At 40.7% G+C, this 20911-nt stretch overlaps 1 protein-coding gene across 5 annotated transcripts in view; it reads right to left on the reverse strand.

The window, feature by feature from the left end:
• The window catches only part of PLCL2 (phospholipase C like 2), a 217173-nt gene that overhangs the window by 49113 nt on the left and 147149 nt on the right, over positions 1-20911 (reverse strand). For all 5 annotated transcript variants that reach the window (XM_079115498.1, XM_079115495.1, XM_079115496.1 and 2 more), the window contains exon 6: positions 6853-6962. In XM_079115498.1, coding sequence (XP_078971624.1) covers positions 6853-6962 — 110 coding nt within the window. The remainder of the gene's footprint in view (positions 1-6852; positions 6963-20911) is intronic.

Below are 20911 nucleotides of genomic sequence, written 5' to 3' on the forward strand. Positions count from 1 at the left end.
TTCTAAAATTCACAGTAGCTATGCTGGCAAGTCACGAAAGTCCAGAAAATTCTACCTAACGCTCAACCAAACTAGACAGACACGAATGGAGTAAAGGACCTTCTCTTTTCTTCTTCTGTTTATTGGAGTAGAAGACATGATGGGCAGATGGCAGGAAGAAAGGAACACTGGAGAAGTTAGGAACGGGGCTGACAATTAAAAACAGGATGAAATGCAGGACACAGTGGCTTTCAGAGAGCACAAGAGTGATGTCTGAGAGAGGGGCACCAGGAGCATCGCCTACGCCAGGTGCAATGGCTCACACCTGTGATCCCAGTGGCTCAGGGGGCTGAGGCAGGAGGGTTCCAAGTTCAAAGCCAGCCTCAGCAACTAAGTAAGGCCCTAAGCAACTTAGCAAAATCCTGTGTCTAAATAAAATATAAAAAGGGCTGGAGATGTGGCTCAGGGGTTGTGTCCCTGGGTTTAATTTTTAGTACTAAAAAACAACAAACAAACAAAACCTCCAAAAAGAGTGTCGTGCACACATTGTGTGGTTTCCAGGTGTAGTATAGAAGGGCATAGCCCAGAGCCCAGAGCCCAGCAGCCCCGCAGACTCAGAGAACAGACTCTGCAGTTCAGGAGGTTGAAGCTCAGAGTAGGGGAGAGGAGGTAGCTCTAAGACACCTGTCATAGTATAGTACACATATTCAAGAAGGCAGAGGATCTGATGAGCTTAAAGAGGAGAGATGCAGGAAATTGATATAAAATACATGGGATAGGATTAATGGCATATTAGATAACAGAAAAGACAGCAATATTAATTACTCAAAGACACAGTAAAAACTACCAATAACTTTTCAAACACAGAAAACACCTTAAAAACAAATGAATCAAGCATCTGTGTCTCATGTGACAATGCCAAGTGGTATATATGTATAGCTGAAGTTACAGAAGGAAGAAATAATTGCTGAAAATTTCTGAATTTATTGAAAGTTATAAATCCACATATCCAAGAATTTTAACAAACTTTCAGGAAGAAACAAAGAAAACCACATCAAGACCCATCATAATTTTTTAAAACACACAGATATACACAGATGTTCAACCTCCATACACTTACTAGCATGGCTAAGCCAATTATTCCAAATGTTAACAAGGATGTTCTAAGCAATTGGAACTCTCAAAACACTGCTGAAGGGAATGCAAACAGGAAGTGACTTTGTTTTTTGTTTTGTTTTTTTGTAAAGTAGTTTGGCAGTTTCTTACAAAGTCTGACATACATTCCATACATACATACATACCAAATGATCCAGCAATTCCACTCATAGGTATTTACTCAAAAAGAATAAGAATATTTGTCCATACAAAAACTTGTATGTGAATGTTCGCTGCAGCTTTATTCATAAAAGTTAAAAACTGGAAACAACCCAAAATGCCCATTAACTGATTCATGTATAAACAAAGTGTGTTGCAGTCATGAAAATATAATACTCTTCGGCAATAAAAAGGAATGGACTGTTGAAACATAAACAATGTGGATGAATCTAAAGAGCACTATGCTAAATGAAAGAAGTTATGCACTAAAGACTGCACACTATGTAATTCTATTTGTATGACACTCTGGAACAGGGGCAAATATAAAGAGAGAAATAAGATCAGTGGTAACCAACAAAGAGGATTTTATTACAGAGGGGCACAAAGAAACTTTGGGAGGTGACAGAAATGCTCTATCATGGTTGTGGTAGAGGCTGCGTGACCATATATATCATACATAATTGAATCATATATTTACAATTGGCAAATTTAATTTTATGTAAATTATATCTTAATGAGGTTTTGCAAAAATTTAAAAATGAATGATGCTGAGTCAAACAAGCAATTGGAAGTCTGTGGGGATGGGTTACATTCTCCTTTGTCATATAGCGAAAACCCTGGAACAGGACAATTTAGAAGCTCTGAGAAAAAGGAAACTGGGCCTAAGTGTTGGAAGAAGTGTGTCAAAGGCCTGGCTGAGCTCATGCCCTGGCCTTTCCCTTTGGCTGCAGGAAAGTGGCTTAGAGGGATCTCCTAGGAAATAAATATCTTTCAGAGTCAAAATTCATTTAACCTCTTAATGGCTTCCTTTTCTTCTGTTAAATTACAGTAAGATGAAATATTTTTAAAAAGCGAAGAGCAGTGGTAGTAGAAGTTTATCTACTGACCTACCTTATTTCATCATATCTGAGATGCTTGTGAGATGTACAGTATTTTATGCACCATCAAGAAAGAAACATCGTTACCACTGTAACTGTGACACAATGCGAAGATGTCATGGACCATGAGGTACATACCAATTTCAGAGATGTCAACATGTGAAAAAAGGTATGACTCGAACTCAGTCATACTCAAGCATCTCCGTACACATGCCCATCCATGCACACTTATGCATATGAAAAAGTTCCTGGAATGTCTAGGACTGAAAGCCCACCATCTTGAGGTGGTCGGTCACGGAATGACCTAGATCTGGAATGCCCCCCAAAAGCTCATGTGTTGAAGGCTTGATTCCCAATGTGACAATATTCAGAGGCGGGGCCTTGGGGAAGTGATTAGATCACAAGGGACTAAACTCATCAATGGATTAATCCACTGATGGATTCATAGCTAAATGGACTACCGAAAAGACACTGGAAACTGTAGGAGGTAAGACCTAGTTGAAGGGAGTAGATCCTTGGGAGTGTGCCCTTGGTGACTCTATGTTATCCCCCACCACCCACCCCCTTCCTGCTTCCTGTCTGCCCTGAGGTGAGCAGTTTTCCTCTACCATGTTCTTCCACCATGATATTCTTCCTTGCCTCACATAAAAACCTATGGGGTCAACTGAGCATAGACTGAAACCTTTGAAACCATGAGCCAAAATGAACCTTGCCTCTGCTAGTTCTCTCAGGTATTTTGTCACAGTAACAAAAAGCTGACTAACACAGTCACTCTTCCTCCTTTCTGCTTCCAATGAATGGGGTGATGAATAAGGAAAGATTCTACAGTAAAGGTACTCTTTTATTTTTAGTGTGCCTCAGAATCCCCTGAGGAACTTGTGAGGCAAGGAGTCCTGGGTTCCACTCCTGGATATGCAGGTTCAGTAGGTGTGGGGTGGGGCTCAGGAGAGTGCATTTTTCAGCACCCCAGGTAATGCCCATGCCCTGGCCTCACTGTGCCAGAGTTCCCTCAGCATGTCTTCCTGTTCTCCTCTTCTTCCATATCTGAGGTTAACTAAAACCCTGCCTAAGCCTCTGTACCACCAGGAGGCACCACTTGGTAGCCCCAGAGGGCTGTCACCTCTCCAAGTTTACTGCAAAGAAAAAATGGAGGGAGGAACTCAGGGCATTCTATTCCCTCCCGCAAGAAAAACGCTGAAAGCTCAACTCAGACCAAACTCATGCATCAGACCCCGTGAGCACTCATTCTTCTAAAGAGAGTTTGAACTTTAGAACCAGAGATGGGAAAAGCCATTCCCTCATACAGAAAGGACATACAGATCTCTCCAATTCTTCTCCATTCCTTGCTTAGGTTTTACCGTGCTCAAACACCACCTGTAGCAAACACTGTCCTGGAAAAATTTAAAAGCCCCATTACTGGATTCTGCACATTTTCCCCATATGAACACAGGTCTGAGGTGTTAATTTTCTCTTCTAGACATAATTCAAAAGAACATAGCTGTTTGGTTTTAAAATATGATACCTTTGGGTGTAAACTGAGGAGATGCCCTTCAACAGATGAATGGAGAAAGAAACTGTGGTATATATACACACTGGAATATTATTCAGTCATAAAGAAGAATACTATTATGGCATTTGCAAATAAATGGATGGAATTGGAGAACATCATGCTAAGTGAAATAAGCCAATCCCAAAAAAACAAAGGCCAAAAGTTTTCCCTGATAAGTGGAGAATGATATATAATGGGGGTGGGAGGTGTGGGGAGTGAGAGAAGAACGGAGGAACTTTAGATTATGTAGAAGGAAATGAGGGGGGGTATGAAAAATGGTAGAATGAGACAGACATCATTACCCTATGTACATGTATGATTACATGAAGGGTATGAATCTACATTGTGTACAACCATGGAAATGAAATGATGTACCCCATTTGTGTACAATTAATAAAAAAAATATATATATATGGTACTTTGCTTTTACGCTGGCTGGTTTTCATTAGTATGTGCACCAGCCTCTCATTTGCAGTGCCTCTTAACCCAGTGCTACTCAAACTTTAACGTGCCTAAGAAATATCTAGGGATCCCGTAAAAATGCAAACTATGATTCAGCAGGCCTGGGGTGGGGCCTTTGATTCTGCATTTCTGATGAAGGAGTGCAGGGCATTTCACCCCAAAATAGGGTATGCTGATTATTTTAAATTAAAGGCCTTAGCAGCAAACGCTGGAAGAAGTTTTACTCTGACATTCCCACATCTGCCTAAAGACAGACCCTCCAGTGAATGAAACAATTATCTTTGGTCCCTTCTCTGAGTTTTCAAGAACTAAACTCATATCTGCAGTATGAAAGATTAAAGAATATAAACATGCTGGAAAGATTTTGGAACCAGCTTCTATCCATCTCTTAGGTTCATGTAATTCTCAAAGAGAATCATTTATTAACAATTGTCGGACTGGGGAGACAGCTCAGCTGGTAGAGTGCTTGCCTCGCAAGCACAAGGCCTTGAGTTCGATTCCCAGTACCGCAAAAAAAACAAAACAAAACAATTGTCTAAGCATTGGGCCATTCATTCACCTAAAATTATTCAGTACCCCTCGAAATTGTCCCACTCCTTCCCCTTTCTCCTCTTGAAGAAGAGTGGTGAGCATCTGGACCTCCCTGGGTTAGTGGGTAACTGCACTTCCATGGCTGTCCTGGGCACAGGAAGGGAATGCATACACCTTTCCTCCTGTGGCTCTATCATCAGGTCATTCCAGTCAGCCTTCAGAGGGTGAAGAGAAGATTTCCCTTTGCTGCTACGCTGGCAAGTTCCCAAGGGGCCTCAGGCTGCTGGTTCCCAGACCACACTTGAGGAGCAAGGAAAGTTGGTCCTAGGCCTCGATTTGCCTACATAAAATAGAAGGAAAATGAGCATTTGTTCCTACCACAGGGCTTAAAGCTCTGTGCTATTTTTTCCCCCGAGGTTTGCAGGAAATGTGTGGTATACTCTCCACCCCTGAAAGAGGGTGAGTCAGCAAGTTGTAACGCCAAATCCCTTTTCATTGTAAATTCTTATTTCTGCTGTTTACAGAACTGCAAACCATTGGAGTTAAGGTCTAAGCAGAAGATCTCGATACATGTATATCTAAAAAGTACATGTGTAGGAAGGGAAGTGCTTGAAGAAGTCAAGAAAATGATTTTAATTATAAAAATGAGTAGGGGTTTAACATGGGAAAATGCAAGCCAGCTAGCTTTGGAAGACAGACCTTTTACTGAGTCAAATCAGAAAACTGTCGTCAGTGGCAGGGATGGATCTTTTAACTGGAGGGGTGGTGAGGAAACTAAAAGAGGGAGCTATGATAATGTCTTTATTGTCTCAAAAAATGAGCATAAAGTTTGGAGGGTGAATAGTAGAGAGCAATTTTACAGTTAGTTGTCCAAAATCCAGGATAAAATAACTATGCTGTTATTATTATTCATGGCCCCAAACACTGGGAAGAACAGTAAGAACCACTGGGATAAAAACTAAAAAATGTTTGAAGGTACATATACTATGTTATTTAAAAAATCATGTCACATTATATATAGCACAGAAAAAAAAAAAAGTACTGGAAGAATGTATAGCAGAAAACCCACACTAATTGCCTGTAGATGGTGGGATTATGTGCACCTTTGCTTATTGCTCTTTTGACATTATCTATAACAAAATATGGATGAAATTGGAGAATATCATATGCTAAGTGAGATAAGCCAATCTCAAAAAACCAAAAGACAAATGAACAAATGATCTCACTGATGATGACACATAATGGGGGGGTGGGAGGGGTTAGGGTTAGGGTTAGGGTTAGGGAGGGGGGTAAGAATGGAGGAAGGAAGGACTGTATAGAGGGAAAAGAGGGGTGGGAGGGGTGAGGGGAAGGGAAAAAATAACAATGAATCAAACAACATTACCCTATGTAAATTTATGATTACACAAATGGTATGCCTTTACTCCATGTACAAACAGAGAAACAACATGTATCCCATTTGTTTACAATAAAAAAATATGCTATTTTTATAACAAAAGTAACCCAAGTCAATTTTTAAAAGCATCAGGCTGAGCTAGATATAAGCATACACAACTTTACCTTTAAAGGAAAACTTTTTTCAAATGGCAATTCCTTTATGCATTTCCTTGGATTATACTCCATACAATCCTCTATTTTTTTTCTGGGTTCATATTAACATTAGGGCTTTGAATACACTTTTTTGATGAAATGACATTTGAGTCACTAGAATCTAATTTTCCATTCAATCCTCTGTACCGATATTTTCTACTTCACATATACCAATGGGTATTTATGAATCTTATAATGTTTGGGCTGGGGATATAGCTCAGTTGGTAGTGTGCTTGCCTAGAATGTACAAGGCCCTGGGTTCAATCCCCAGCACCCCCCCCCCCCAAAAAAAAATGCTTCCAGGATAAAATTAAGCCTTTGTCTCTCTAACAGAATCCACAGTGTGCCCACTGTGGAAATCCTATGTGCTCCTTCTGGGTCCCAGTGACAAGCCACTGTGCAGAGGGCAGAGTTCTCACTGGGATTTCTGTGGCTGTGCTATAGCCTCAAAGGCTGATAATGCGCAACGCAGGAAATATTATCCTGAGAGAGAGATGCAAGCAGAGAATGACCACAGCACCATAGCCTCAGAAAAAACTCTGAAGATACCTTTAAGATGGTGATATTCCAGGTAAAGCTCTCCACTGCTTTCTGTAGTTTTCGTTCCTTCAGACCCTCCTTAGTGCCTATGCTGTGCAAATGTTCATGGAATTCCATGGCTGAAAGAAATAAAAAAGACAAAGTATATTACTTCCCCATCCAGTCTGTGGTAATGAACCAGCATTATTCATTTTTCTAGGCAGAGCTAAAACAATTCCGATCACTAATGGAATTTCATAAACATGCCCTCGTAAGAATGTAATAATAGGGAGGAAACACTGGAAGTTCAGGGTCCCAATAAGGTGGGAGGTATCTTAGAGGTCAGTGATCGTCCCTCAGTTCTGTATTTTAGAGAAGAGAGACTCGGCTTCTGAGAGGAAGGCTGCCCAGGGAGCATGAAGAGGAGCAGGGACTGGAACCTAGGCCTCTGAAACATGAGAGGGAAGATTTGAACTCTATTGGGGACGTAAGGCTGGTTACTGGGGGTGCAAAGAATGCAGAGTCAAGAACTTCCCATCAGAGTGAGGGTCAACATGAGCTCAGATACCAAGCCTGTTGTAAAGGGGACAGGCTCTGGAGAAGGATGTGAACTTCAAACTTTGCATTTATATTATGAAACTTTGCCAGGACTTACCTAACCGAATGAATACTCCTTGGTGTCCTTTAAAATAATCTAAGAGGATTCTCACTGCAATGAAGCAGGGGGTGGTAGTACAATGGTCCTTCTACTTGTTGTCATTAACACTCGGACTTTTTGCATATTCCCTTATAGTTGATCCCATCCTTGGCCAATAGAAACCCTTCAAACTAGTTCCCACACCCTACTGAAATGACCAATTAATGTTTGATACCTTCCTTGCTTTCTGGCACAAGAAAGTCCATACTCACCCATCTAGAATACATTTCTCATCTCAGGCCTGGAGTTAGCTATTTCCACAAGGAAATTATATGCATGATACATATCAAGAGGCGGGGGGTGGGGTGGAGAGAGAGAGAGAGAAGTCACTTTCCCCTCCACAGTCAGGGGTGTTTGATGTTAACTGAATTTTTATTGTTTTCTAAGATCTTTTCACTAGACAGATCTAGGACACATGCATGTTTTTATGGGAAAGATCTTACTAATACTTAAAATTTAATTCAGGGTTTTAAAATAACTTTTAAAATATTATGCTTTTTTCTCTTACATGGAAAAAAACCTTAATTCCTAACTATACCAATGCAACTACTAATAGTAAGACTGCTAGAGATACTTAAAACTCTCAGCATTTTCCTATGTGTGCCCTTATGAGTATATTTTAATGAGAATGCACAGTAAAATTACTGTGTTCTAAGGTCAGTTGGAATAATTCTTCAATCAATGTGGTCATGTCACTAACAAAGTGCACACAGGTTCAATTAGGTCTTATGTGTGTACACATGCATGAGTTTTTTTGGTTGTAATTATTTTTAGAATTAAGTCAAAACCTGACATGATTCCACAGCTGAACTAAACATCAAGATGTATTCAGATAAGGCCTGCTTTCTTCCTGGTCTCTACCTCCATCCCTCCTCTTCTTGTATATTTTAAATTTAACTTCCCCTGGTACTGTTTCTCTCTGTGCACACGTAAGTAAATGTGTACACATATTCAGAATCTTCCCTTTCTTTCACAAAGCAGCAGGCTGTGTACACTGTTCTGCATTTTGGCTTTTTTTCTTACGTTACTGAATGATGGACATGACTCGTGTCAGTGTGGAGAGTCCTGGCTCATTCTTTTTCTACAGCTCCAGAGACTCCACTGTGTACATGAGCCAGTGTTTAGGAAGCCAGTCTCCTACCAACGGATGCAGAGTTGTTCCAAATCTTTTGCTATTATGTAATGTGGAACTGTTAGGGATTTTTACAAGGAATTTTGTGTGTTCTTTTGATCCTTAACTCTTTGCTTAGACATTCCTGTTTCTAATTCCATTTCAAAGCAACTCTATGTGGTGATTGATAGCAACTGTATTCTTTAGCATTCTTTAAACATCAAGCAAAAGTCAACACACATATGATAAATATAATAAGCTGCCAAATATTTTTTCTTCTCTATTTTCTTCTCTACCCAAAAGGAACGATGGTCCAATTCCCTGTCATGCTAATAAGGCATGAGAACCTCACTGGTTCCAAAAAAGAACAGTAATGAGTAAAGTTCACTCCACTGGCTAGGGAACCAGCACACAGATGGCTCTCCTTTTCTCCAACTCCTCTGTTGCTAATGATGGTACCTGAGAACACCCCAACCTGATTAACTACCCTCCTCCACCCCAACGCAGGTGACCCAGCTCAGACGGTGGGCTACGTCCCCTATGTCTAGTTCTTCCTTTCACTGGATATGCTAGGGTTACTAGACTGAAGAAAAACAAAAAACAAAAATGAAACGAGAACCATGAATAAGCAGCAATCTTGCTCTAAAACTCATGGCTTTTGCTAGAGCATCGAACCACACACTCCCGCTCTCTCCCACTCCCCCTCTTCACATGTGGGAGGCTCCCTAGACTGGACTGCAGTGACTCACCCATCAGTTGGGACCCTAAAGATAAGGCACCGATGTGCTGGCTCTTTTGTTAAATTTTAATACTGTTCTGCAAGAGATCTGAGTTTCCAAATATGATCCTTGATACTCATAACATTTATACTTCTGTCAATCAGCAGGCACCATGGTCTCAAAGGCATCACTGAGACAGAGGATGGAGTCCGTGACTGGATTCAGGAAAGGGAAAAGACAGGAGAGAAGAGGAAGGGGTATAGCTCTCTGTCCACAAGAAGGAACAAAACTCCAGGGACAGTATGGCACAGAGGAAAAGAAATTGGGAAGGGACATGTACACGACATTAAAATAGGAACACAGACTATGAGTACCTGTCCAGATGTGGGTCATTCATGATGCTTCCTTGTGGCACGTTCTAAAACTAGCACACAGGTTCAACAGAATGAGAGCAGAGTTTTGTTCAACCACCAGGTACGTGGTTGGAAGCCTCACTGCCGGGGGCTGACAGCTTATGTTATCTTACATAGCATCTCCTTACCCGTAAGGTAATGAGCAGCCCAGGAACTGCTACACTGGGCTTAATTCCAAGTAGCACATAAGAACCTACAGATAATATAAGCATAGAACAGTGGAAGAAGAGAATGCTGAGCTCAGACACTTGTGTACCCTAGATTTTAAGAAAGCAGCTTTAAGAAAATTCACAAGACAGAAAGAACCGGGGCCAGAAGCAGTAGAAGGACAGGATGCTTTGAGAAGGATGAGGACTTAAACACCATTAAAATTATTTTTTTAAAAAGGACATTCATAAGGAAGAAATGTAGAAACATCTATATAAAATGAGTGTATCTGCATATGTTCCTGATATTTAAAAAAGTCATTTTTACATATCCATTAAAGAGATGAGACAATTCCCCCTTAAGTCATTTTTACATATCCATTAAAGAGATGAGACAATTCCCCCTTAAGACTTTACCCCTCTTAAGATATCTGTAGTCCAATAAATTTTCACAGGGAAGTACAAAGACTATTATTTAAAAAGTTCTTTTAATAATTGGTTCAGGGGTGTAGCTCGGTGATAGAGAGCTTGCCTAGCTAGCATAAGGACCTGGGTTCATTCTCAGCACTGAAACAAAATTCAAAATTAAAGGGAGCATGAAAAAGTGATGAATTGAATACTAGAAAAATTATTTTATACAAAACCCAGAATTTTAAATATTGACTAAGACCATGGGTTCCATTGTTACTTATTTCATTATTTGATTTTCTGGCTAACACATCCTTATTATTATCTTAGAGGTTGATCTTTGCAAATCTACTGGCTTGGGTTTAGCTAATCCACTGATTGGAAGCATATATTGATTTTATTTCTTAAGGAAAGAAACGGTCTCTCACCTTGACCTGTAGAGCAGGATCTTACCTTTCTCTGTCAACTGTAGCATGCAAAGTTCAGTGCAAGGGCCAAGGACACACAATCAAGAAAAGCACAGGGGCTACTGGTCAGGCACTCACATGTACTGTGTAAGGAATATGGAGACAGCCTACAGAACTTTCCAAGGAAATGGTGAAGAAGGGTTTCAATTTTGGTTTGTCTGAGCCCAGCACCCCAGGTTTTCCAACCACCAAACATTATTTCTAGACAAAGGCATCTCAGCCCTTAATAGGAGCTCATGATATGATTATGGTGTAAAATAATTGTGCAGTGAGGTAGAATGGCCTAAGGGCTATTAGACAGTGCTAGCCCAGTTCTTTGGGAACACAGGGTAGAGAGGGAGGTTTTTATTTGAACCGAATCAGTCCACACATGTAACAAGAGGAATCAATAATACAACTAAGATGAAAATTACATGACATCTTGGTACTAAATTATCAGAAAATCTACTCTAATATGTCACAGGAGGTCTTCTGGGGTCTTTATATCAATAGTAAATAGAAAGAACTTGTCTGGGTTGGAGTTCAGGAACCTCCTCCCTGTGTTCGAAATTATTTACAGCAAAGAATCAACCCAACAAAAGTCCTTATCTTATTAAGAAGTTTAAAAGCAGAATGTCTTCTCCTCCTGTAAATCACATTATTCTGTCTAAAAAGTGGAGTAACTCTTAAAGTAACTGGCAAAAGCCAGATGAAGTAAAAAGTTTAAGAGCTAAGTTACACAACCCACCTCCAAAGAAGCCCAGGGGTTTTGCTATAAAATTCCCTGTCCTTTAATTACAAGGAGAAGAGGTGTGGGGATCAGGGTGGGGTTATCCAGTGCTGGGAAGAACACTGGGTGGGCCAGGAGCAGGTGTGAATCTGTGACTGCAGATGAATAAGCAAGGGGAAGCTGCTACAGTGAGCCAGAGAATTTATACAGCGTGTGGCTGCACTGGTGGCGATGTGGCAGGGGAGCTGCCAGAGGGTGATGGGGCAGGCTTCGCAGGGAGGTCCCTGAGACGCCAGAGTGCATCTCAAACCTCAGCGCACATTGAAAATGGAGGTTCTCGCCTCTTGGGGATTTTGGTTCAGGCGTGAGGGGGGCCCTGGCCTAGACATGTTTGACAAGTACTCCTGGAGGTTTCCGAGCAAGAAGCCTAGGGACCACTCTGAGGGAAGCTTACAGAGAGTGAGGGGAGGGGACCGAGATCCTGGAAGATGATGAGGATGAACGGCACACGGGGTGAAACAGCAGCGACATACCAGGATCAGAGTGGCAAGGCTGAAGATGTGGGAATCCTGAGCTGGTCACCACAGCCTGCCCTACAGAAGGGAGGGAGGAAGGCAAGTGGGAAGAAGGCTAGAAGGAAGGAGGGAGAAGAGGACACTACTGCTTTCTTTCTAATGACTTTCCAGCTTACATATAGATATTCATTTCCAAATTATCTTGCACAAGATTTTGTTCTGTTTACTTGTTTTGCTTTTATCTAAAAGGACCCTAACATGAAGCTTAAGGAGGAATGTTTACTTCAAGAGGTAAAACTAAACTACTAGTTGAAATTTCTTTGCCATGTGAGTGTTCAGAATACTTCTGTTTCTGTAATTAGTAGTCATTCATAATATTGATACAAAAGATCTCATCATTTTGGATGATGAGAGCAATTCTTGATTCCTTAAGTAATAGCACTAATTGGTAGGCCACTAGCATTTACTGATCACACACTATGTGCAGTTTATTTGATTATATACTGTGCTGAGTTCCATTCAAACCCTTTACTTAAATATAACAAACACCTTGTGAAATCATTACAGATTCTAGAAGCACAGGTAGCAAACTGGGAATGGGAACTAGTGCTCATATTATCAGCATAAAAATAATCTTTAAAATTTTGTTCTGTAACATAATGGCTGAGTCTTTAGAGGCATTAGAAAAGATACCTACGGCATTCAAATGATGACATGGAACTACATAACAATCACTTGGTTTTTAAAATTCCATGCCAAAATAAACTCTGTAGGTGTAATACCAAATTGGAATTTTTGTACTAGGAAACATGCTATGTATGGAAGATTATAAAGATCCTATAGTACAATGTAAAACTCTACATGATAAATTACAAATAATGGGTCATTAAAAATAACTTCATCTTAGAATCAAGAAGTAATAAATTAGACAAGTTTACATTGCTGAAAAAGCTGCATCCTGTGCTTCACAAATGATAATAATAAATCCCTCTGTGATAGAGCTGAATGCCCTTTACACCTACTGCAAAACTGACTATATTGGAAAGTTACATAACGAGTGAGACGGAGTCCTTTGTCACTCCCTCTGCTTGCCTTTGCTAGCCTTGGTGTCTTAAGTGAAGTAGTAAGCATGCTGAGCTGTGATTAGGGAAGGCTCTGCTTAGCTCCTGTCCCCAACAGACAAGCTGCCAGCCAGAGCTGGGGACGCAGGCCCTGGGGCAACTGGCACAGCTCAGTCACAACCACGGGTACTCTGGCCCTGATGCCAGAAACACTCTGTTCAGAAACACAACCTGGCCCCTCTGGTCAGCCTACAGAAGGTAGTTCTACCTCCTTCCTTCTTATTAACTACACTAGGAACCCCTGGCATGAAATTACTCCTTTACATTTGCACCTAGTAAATATCTGACTGTTCTGCATGTTTCAGGTTTGCCCATTATCAGCGGGTCTTTTATCAGCATATATTTTAGAGTGACAGTCCCTCCACTAGGGAAGGGGACTGTTGATTCACATGGATGCAGTACTCAGCAGCAGCCCTCACAAGCAGGCTCTTAATGATGCCTGCCAAGAGGAGCCTTACAGTTCCTAAAAGAAAGGGAAGATGCAGCACTACCCAAACCAGTTCCTCCTCAGCAAGTCAGAAGTTAACAGACACCTTTGAGGGCTGTCCTTGTGCGGGGTCCTACTGCCTCACAACAAGGCTTTCCATGGGGCCTCTGTCTCTTCATCTGCAGCATTAGAAGTTGAAACAGAGAGCTTTCCAGTTCTAAAGCATAAGTAATTTTTATGGATGAATCACAGCTAAGAAAAACCTACATAGTGCTGAAAATAACTGAATTTTATTGATCCTAAGAAAATTACTTTTGTGATGATCATCTGCAAAATCAATATTTAGAAGTTTCTAAAATATGGGTTTAAGCCCAAAGAGTCCTAATGTCCTTATAGAATGTGGCTCTTAGCTTACATGGCCCAAGCAGTGCCTGACCGACGTGTGGAAAGCTACCAGGCTGATGTGGGGAAAATAACAGGCAGCCTGGATCACGTGGATGCTGCTGCTGCTGCTGCTGCTGCTGCACAGTGACTCTGATAAGAATTCCCACTGTGAAAGCAATCTTCAGGTTCAGAAATAGAAACCAGGCCAATAATGATGAGGGAATGAGACAGAGGGTATCCTCTCAGGAACAAGATCTATCTCCCTGTTTGTTTCCAGCATCTTCCAAATACTATGCCAGCACATTTTGGTCATAAATCTATATATTTCAGTCATATATAGTTGTTAACATTACCTTGCAGCTAATTGTTTATCAAAATAATCATATTTTTTCTTAGCCTATGTCCCATATACTAGTTTGATTTGAACAAAATGGCATTATAAAAGTCTCAAACAAGGCTTGGTCTTGTCCATGTTTTCTTCATGGTAAAATGTAACACCTGGGGGCACCTGTTAAAGAGGGAGGGGAAAGAACTTGGATTCCCTGATTTTTCAACCATGGTGCTCAAGTAAGACAGGAGGTAACAGTTAATTTGGGTGAAGAAATTGAAATCTTGGTTTCAGTGTTACTAAGACTCAGTTGAAAACCAACACTAACTAGGTAATTAGTCCATTGATAAGTATGATACAATTGCAATGTGCTGTATTATTTAACAGCCAAAATACATACTGTGTTTAAAAGTATCAAAGTTTGAAGGTTGTGAACATATTACATAAGTCCAATGAAGCACACAGAAATATGAGTTTTTGCTTAGAAATCAGCCAATGGTCAGCGTCTCACACACAGACCTGGCTGGGCCTGGGGTGCGGCTCTTTTGAGCCTTGGTTGTTTTGTGCCAAAGAATCTACAATTAGATTGCTCTGACTCCAAGACCCCAAGTTTCTGATCCTAAGGAAAAGCAGAAGGTATTTTTCTTCTAGAATGTTAACCAAGGAGAAAACTTGCTCAAATTCCTTAGTGGTAAATAACTTGAGAACCAAGGAACTAAATAGTAGGTTGTCAACAAGCAGAGAAAGGACAATAGAAAACCCAAGATCAGGTGATGTCTATGAGAGTTCAGTTCAATTCTGGTCTCAAGGGAATGGAAGATACTGACCACGTGAGGAAGAACAAAGTTAGGCCTGGACCTATGGAGGTTGTGGCACCAATCATTTAACTTTTGATTTAGACCTACGGTGTTAAACTTTAAGAACTGGTATGGCCACTGGAAGGTATGTGATTGGATTTTTATGTAAAGAAACATTTTTGGAAAGTTCACTTTCTTCACTTCTTTCCCTGTTATTTCTTTAAAAATCTAAACGGCCTGAATTTTTAACATGACGATGTTTGTTTCACATAATTTCCTAGTTATTATTTCAAAGTACTTTATAATTTAAATATCTGAAGGGTTTCAAAGAGCCGAAAACTTAATGTCAAAAATGGAATGTGGGCTGGGGAGATAGCTCAGTTGGTAGAATGCTTGCCTCGCAAGCACAAGGCCCTGGGTTCGATCCCCAGCACTACCAAAAAAAAAAAAAAAAAAAAAAAGAATGTAATGGTGATAAAGCATGTTTTATGAAAATTAATAGATGAGTGCAAAATCTTCAAGATGATATAATTAAATTAACCCAGAACATTAGTGCAACTGCCTGTAATAATCCTAGAATGGATGGAAGAGAAATTTCCAGGTCTATTAAGTGCTCTGCTTCCCATCACAGATAACAAACTTAGATGAAAACTAATCAGATCTAAGAATAAAAAGTATGATACATGAAATAAAAAAGATACGAAGACGCAGTTTATGCTTTAAGTGAGAGGCGGAGCCAAGGCAGAACTATGGTGTCGCCTCCTCTTCCAACTGAAATGAATGCCACGCTTCCTTTCCAGACGTAAAGCAGATGACCTTTCAAACATTCTGGTTGAGTTTTTTTTTTTTTTTTTTTTTTTTTTAACCAATCTAAATGATATGAACCTAAAATATATCCTGTAGCACATGGCTAAACTTTTTAAGAAGCAAAAGTAATTAAAAAACAGTCCTGACAGAGACATACTAATCTTAAATGGGGATAATGATTAGTTTTTAAACTGGAAATTTACTTTGCTCTCCTAAAAAGCTCCTTTATTATAAATAACCAGTTGAAAGAGATTTATGTGTATGCTGAAAAATGGAAATTGAAGGCAAAGGTAAATCTTTTAGAATAATTAGATATTTATAATTTTAATTTATTTCAAATTCCCCAAATTCGGTGTGGTGGGATATTTCCTGGAAGATGGAATTCCACATGATACAAGCTTACTTGGGACCTCATTCAAGAGGTCAATTCATCAACAGTATTAAAAGGACTGATCTAACATGGTCTACACAAAGTATCTATCTATCTATCTTACTACCCCTGAGAACAAAATATGGATATCTGATCACTTCTTTTTTCCAATTCTCACATAGAACCTGTTTAAATATATAGTCTTTGTCAACTGTCCACTCTGCCCCAGACTCCAGGGGTCTGGAGTGAGGGTGCACTACAGACATGGGGGTGTTTCACCCTTGCACTTGGGGAGATATGGACATGCCTAGTTGCTGTTCAAACACTTCCAGCTGGTAGTGTCTTTTTCTTGGCCTTCTTGCCAAATAATCTTGGCATTAAGAAACGCCAAATTATTTTTAAGATGGATTTTGAACTGTTAAATCCTATTCCACAAGAAACGGGATAGATAAACCAGGTCTCTTAAATATATCCCTGGAGCCCAGATGGATGACAAGATCTGTGTGATGCCAAGCCCACAGCAGTACAATTTGTGAATGAATTACATGAAGGAGGGTATTTCTTCCCTGCCAGCATTTCCATCTGGGTGAATCTAGGTGAGCTGAAGCCGCATCACTCTTGGTCCTTTGTGGGACCTGCCATGCCAGTCTCAACCCATGGCCACCTGACTTGGGTGAGCGAGACCCCAGGAGGAACTGTGTTAGCAAGACCGTCCTCATTTCATTTCACCCAGAAATACAAAGATCCTCTTCAATCACACACACAGTAGTTTTGTTTCTCTTTTTGGTAGAGCACTTGTCTAGCATGCACAAATCCCTAGCACTGCAAACAGATGAACAGATTTTTGTTTTTTGTACGCCTAGAGTAGATTTGTTTGGATCACCATTTAAATCAGCTCTTCCCTTCTCCCATAGTCACGACACACAAGACCCTCTTCACTGCACCCAGGCCACTATTTTCTTTCTTTTTTACACCTCTTCTTATTTGAATTTTCAACAGATAATATACTCATATGGTTCAATAAGCTAAAAAAGTATAAACTGATATATGGGGAATTCTTTCCCATTTCCCAGGCCCCTAGCTCCCCTCCTGTCAGACAACCACCCTCACTGCTTCCAAGGTATTCTTCTAGAGAATGACGTGCTCACAGCACACAGCTATTCTCCCCTCCCACCTTTAAAAATAGATACTAACACAATGTTTTGCCTTGCTTTTGAAATTCATGTGTTTATACTTTTACCCATATGGGTATATGAGGTCTTCCTTATATATGTATATATGTGCAGTGTGTGTAAACACATGTACACATACATACCTATACTTCTTTATTCTTTGTTATGGTAGCATAATATTCCCTTATAAGGCAACAGCATATAATGTATTTAATCAGGGTCCCCCTGTTGATCATTTAGGTTGTTCTCAGTATTAACAAAGAAAACTGTACATGTGTTCTTCCCCAAGTTCTGTAGAAAAAACTCTGAAAAATAGAATTGCTGAATTGAAGTATATACAATTTATAATTCTGATAATTACTGCCATATGGCCTTTCTGAGGCATGGACCCAATTTACATGCATCCCCAAGTGACAGTTATTAGTTTCCCCTATATTCTCACTGTGCCATCATGAGTTGAGTATGCTAAAGTCTCTCATGCAGTTTGAACCTGACAGAGAAAAGTGGTATCTCCTTGCAATACCTCATTCACTCTACCCATAAAGATCGGAGTCTCATCCTGCCTCTCTGTCCACCACACCTCAACCACCTGTGCAAGTTCTTCTGCATCTCCCCAGCATCTATACCCTAGGGGGCTCCATATTCTCTACCTGGGAGATGAACTCAATCTCCCAGCTTGAAAGAGCACCCTGGAGCTATGACTTCTATGACTTCCAAAGTTAAACCTCCAGCATCAACCTAGCCCCATAAAGTTAAACTTGGAAGCCAACAAGACATCTAACTTGTCAAAAACAAACCCTTGCTCTTCCCTCTCAAATCTGTTCCATCCTCTTTCCCATGTCTGTAAACAGTAGCTCCATCCCTCCAGGATGGCACAATCTCCAGTTCTACTACTCCCTTCTTTCTCTCCCCCTAACCCACATCCAACCCATCAATAAATCCTGTTAGCATGACCATCAGAATCTTGGTTTGGGCCGTACAGAATTCTTTACCTTCAGTCTAACATACCAGTTTGCCAGTCTGATGTTCTGTTAAAGTCCCTGGCCTAAATCTCTAGCCTCGTTTGCTGCTCCTGTCCTTGCCACATGATGCCCCATGTGGCCCATGCTGCTGCTACCATGGGCCTTACTGCCAGGCACATGATCTTTACTCTAGCTGGAGCCTAAGCCCACCTTCTCAACTCCACTCCAGCCCTGACTTTGGTGTAACTACCCACCCCCAAACAGAGCACCCCTCCTTCTCAGTGTGGCCTGGGGTGTGGAGAAGGGGCATGCACTACTTCACTTGCAAACTGGTGGCAAGAATTTCTTACACACACCTCTCTCCAACAGTCCACCTGCAGTCCACTGAAAGCAGGGCCCATATCCTCTTTGGCATCCCATCTTCTGATCCAACTGAGAGTAAGAACCCAACCAATGTCCGTTGACTAGATGCATGAACAGGTAACAGTAGTATCCTGCATTGAGCTCAGCTCAACACATATTTTCTGAGTGCCAGCTAGGTGCCAGTCTCTGTTCTTGGTGTTCGGATGTTATAAACTGATTCCCTGCCCTCAAGGGTTGGGTTTTGGTTGGAAAAAGATAATAATCAATGAATATAGGTTAATTATGTGTGTGTTAAAAAAATAGTGATTGTTAACAGAAAAAGACAAAGTACAGCAGGGTAAGGCATTAGGTATGCTGGGATGATTTTAGATTTTGAAGGAGAAGACATTTGGTTCTGAATCAGTCTCATTTGTATCCCAGGGCTTTCTATATCTCCAGCCTACCCTTTCTTCCTTCCACCCCTCAAGCTGTGCTTCTGTTTGCATAACAGTTCTACCTGTTGGCTTGATCTCCATCCCAAGCTTCGCTTCAGGTCCTCTGACCATGCACCAGATGTTTCTGCATGACCACCCTACTGTGATGTCATGCAGGCCACACCGAAAACAGACCTCACAACCAACTTCTTCCTATGCTGACATTTCAGGCCTTCACATTCTCTCCATAGGAGTAGTAGTGGAACACAGAACACACAGGAAGAAAACAAGTTGATCAGAGTCCCTGAGCGGGTCCTTAATGATTTCACGGTCCCACTGCCTAAAATAGTTTCCTGAAGTGCTTAAGATGTTGACAGAAAGAACTCAAAGCAAGGGCTTTATAATGAAATAAGTTTGGAACATGCTGAGCTAAACTGGAGGATATCTAGCATGCCAGTGTGCATTGAGACCCTCTAAAGGGTGTGAATTGTGTTATGATATTTGATGATGAAATCCTTTGCCCATGAGGATGACAAGTGTTCCTTGAATTAAATTTTGGGAAATGTTGACCTAGAAAATCAACCCTAAATGCTTTAGCCTTGAATTAGAAGGCTTGAATCATTAGACCTGATCCTAGTTTCTACAATTTCCTGATCAAATACTTCCTTTCGGCCAGAACGATATATTTCATGTGTATTGACAGCACATCTTTATGATGAAGACTTCTAAGCTTTGCTTACCTAAAACACCCCATCCCTCTGCTTAGCATACGCGAATGCTGCACTCCCTCAAGCCCCTAGCCCAAGGTCACCTCCCACCCACAGAACCTTTGGGAGAGCTCCTTCCTTCACGCTTCATTTACACCTGTTATCTGTGTCACTCACTCCTTTCATGTTCCATGACAGCAGAGATCTTTCACCTTTTTTTAAATCTTGGATGAGTGATTAATACAACCCTTGTCCGGGAACACCTTCCACAAATGCATGACTGTGCTACTTCCTTACTGTGTTAACATGTTATTGACATGGCATTGCCCCATAATGAGAAGTATTATGACTTATACAAGTTAAAACTGTTTTAAATTCCTTGTTTTAAGAAGGTCTATCTCTAAGTATTGTTAAAACATCCTTAGAATGCTTTTCTCCCCTTTTACCTGATCCCCCTAATATATTCCCTTTTATAATCCCCTATGTTTTTATATTACATTATAGGATCGGACTACAGCATTTGAGAGCTGAAAAGTTCTTTGAGATCATCTTTTATTTTCAATATCTGAGGATATCTATCAGGTTTTATATGTTTCGAGCCTTCTAAACGCTCTAGGATTTGTATGAAAAAGGTGATTCATTATGTCTGTGGACTTTACTTGAATCATGGCTCCTCTCAGCTGTAATAGGGAATCATAATAGAAAGAAAAGTAACCAAAAAGGTAGTTTTTTAATGCAAGTCTAGAGTTGAAAACAGTCTACATAGACAGGATCACTTCTGATCCTCCCCAGCAGAGCATCTACTGAAACAATCCTGTGGGTTGCTATTTAAATGAAAAGGGTACTTTCAGAGACTGTGGATTTACAAAGGAAGAAGGAATGAAGATGTGACAAGAGCACAGGTTTGGGATGTGATCGTAGAACAGGTACCTCAGGAAGGTCAAGTGTCCCCCCCAGCTCCCCTCACCTTCCTTTGTAGCATAGGGGGAATTTCACTCGTCAAAGCCGTGTTACAAAGAAGAAGCTTGCTGTTCCAGAAAGATAACTCGGCTG

This window comes from Sciurus vulgaris (assembly GCF_902686455.1).
Source record: "Sciurus vulgaris genome assembly, chromosome: 16".
In the NCBI taxonomy this organism is placed as follows: Eukaryota; Metazoa; Chordata; class Mammalia; order Rodentia; family Sciuridae; genus Sciurus; species Sciurus vulgaris.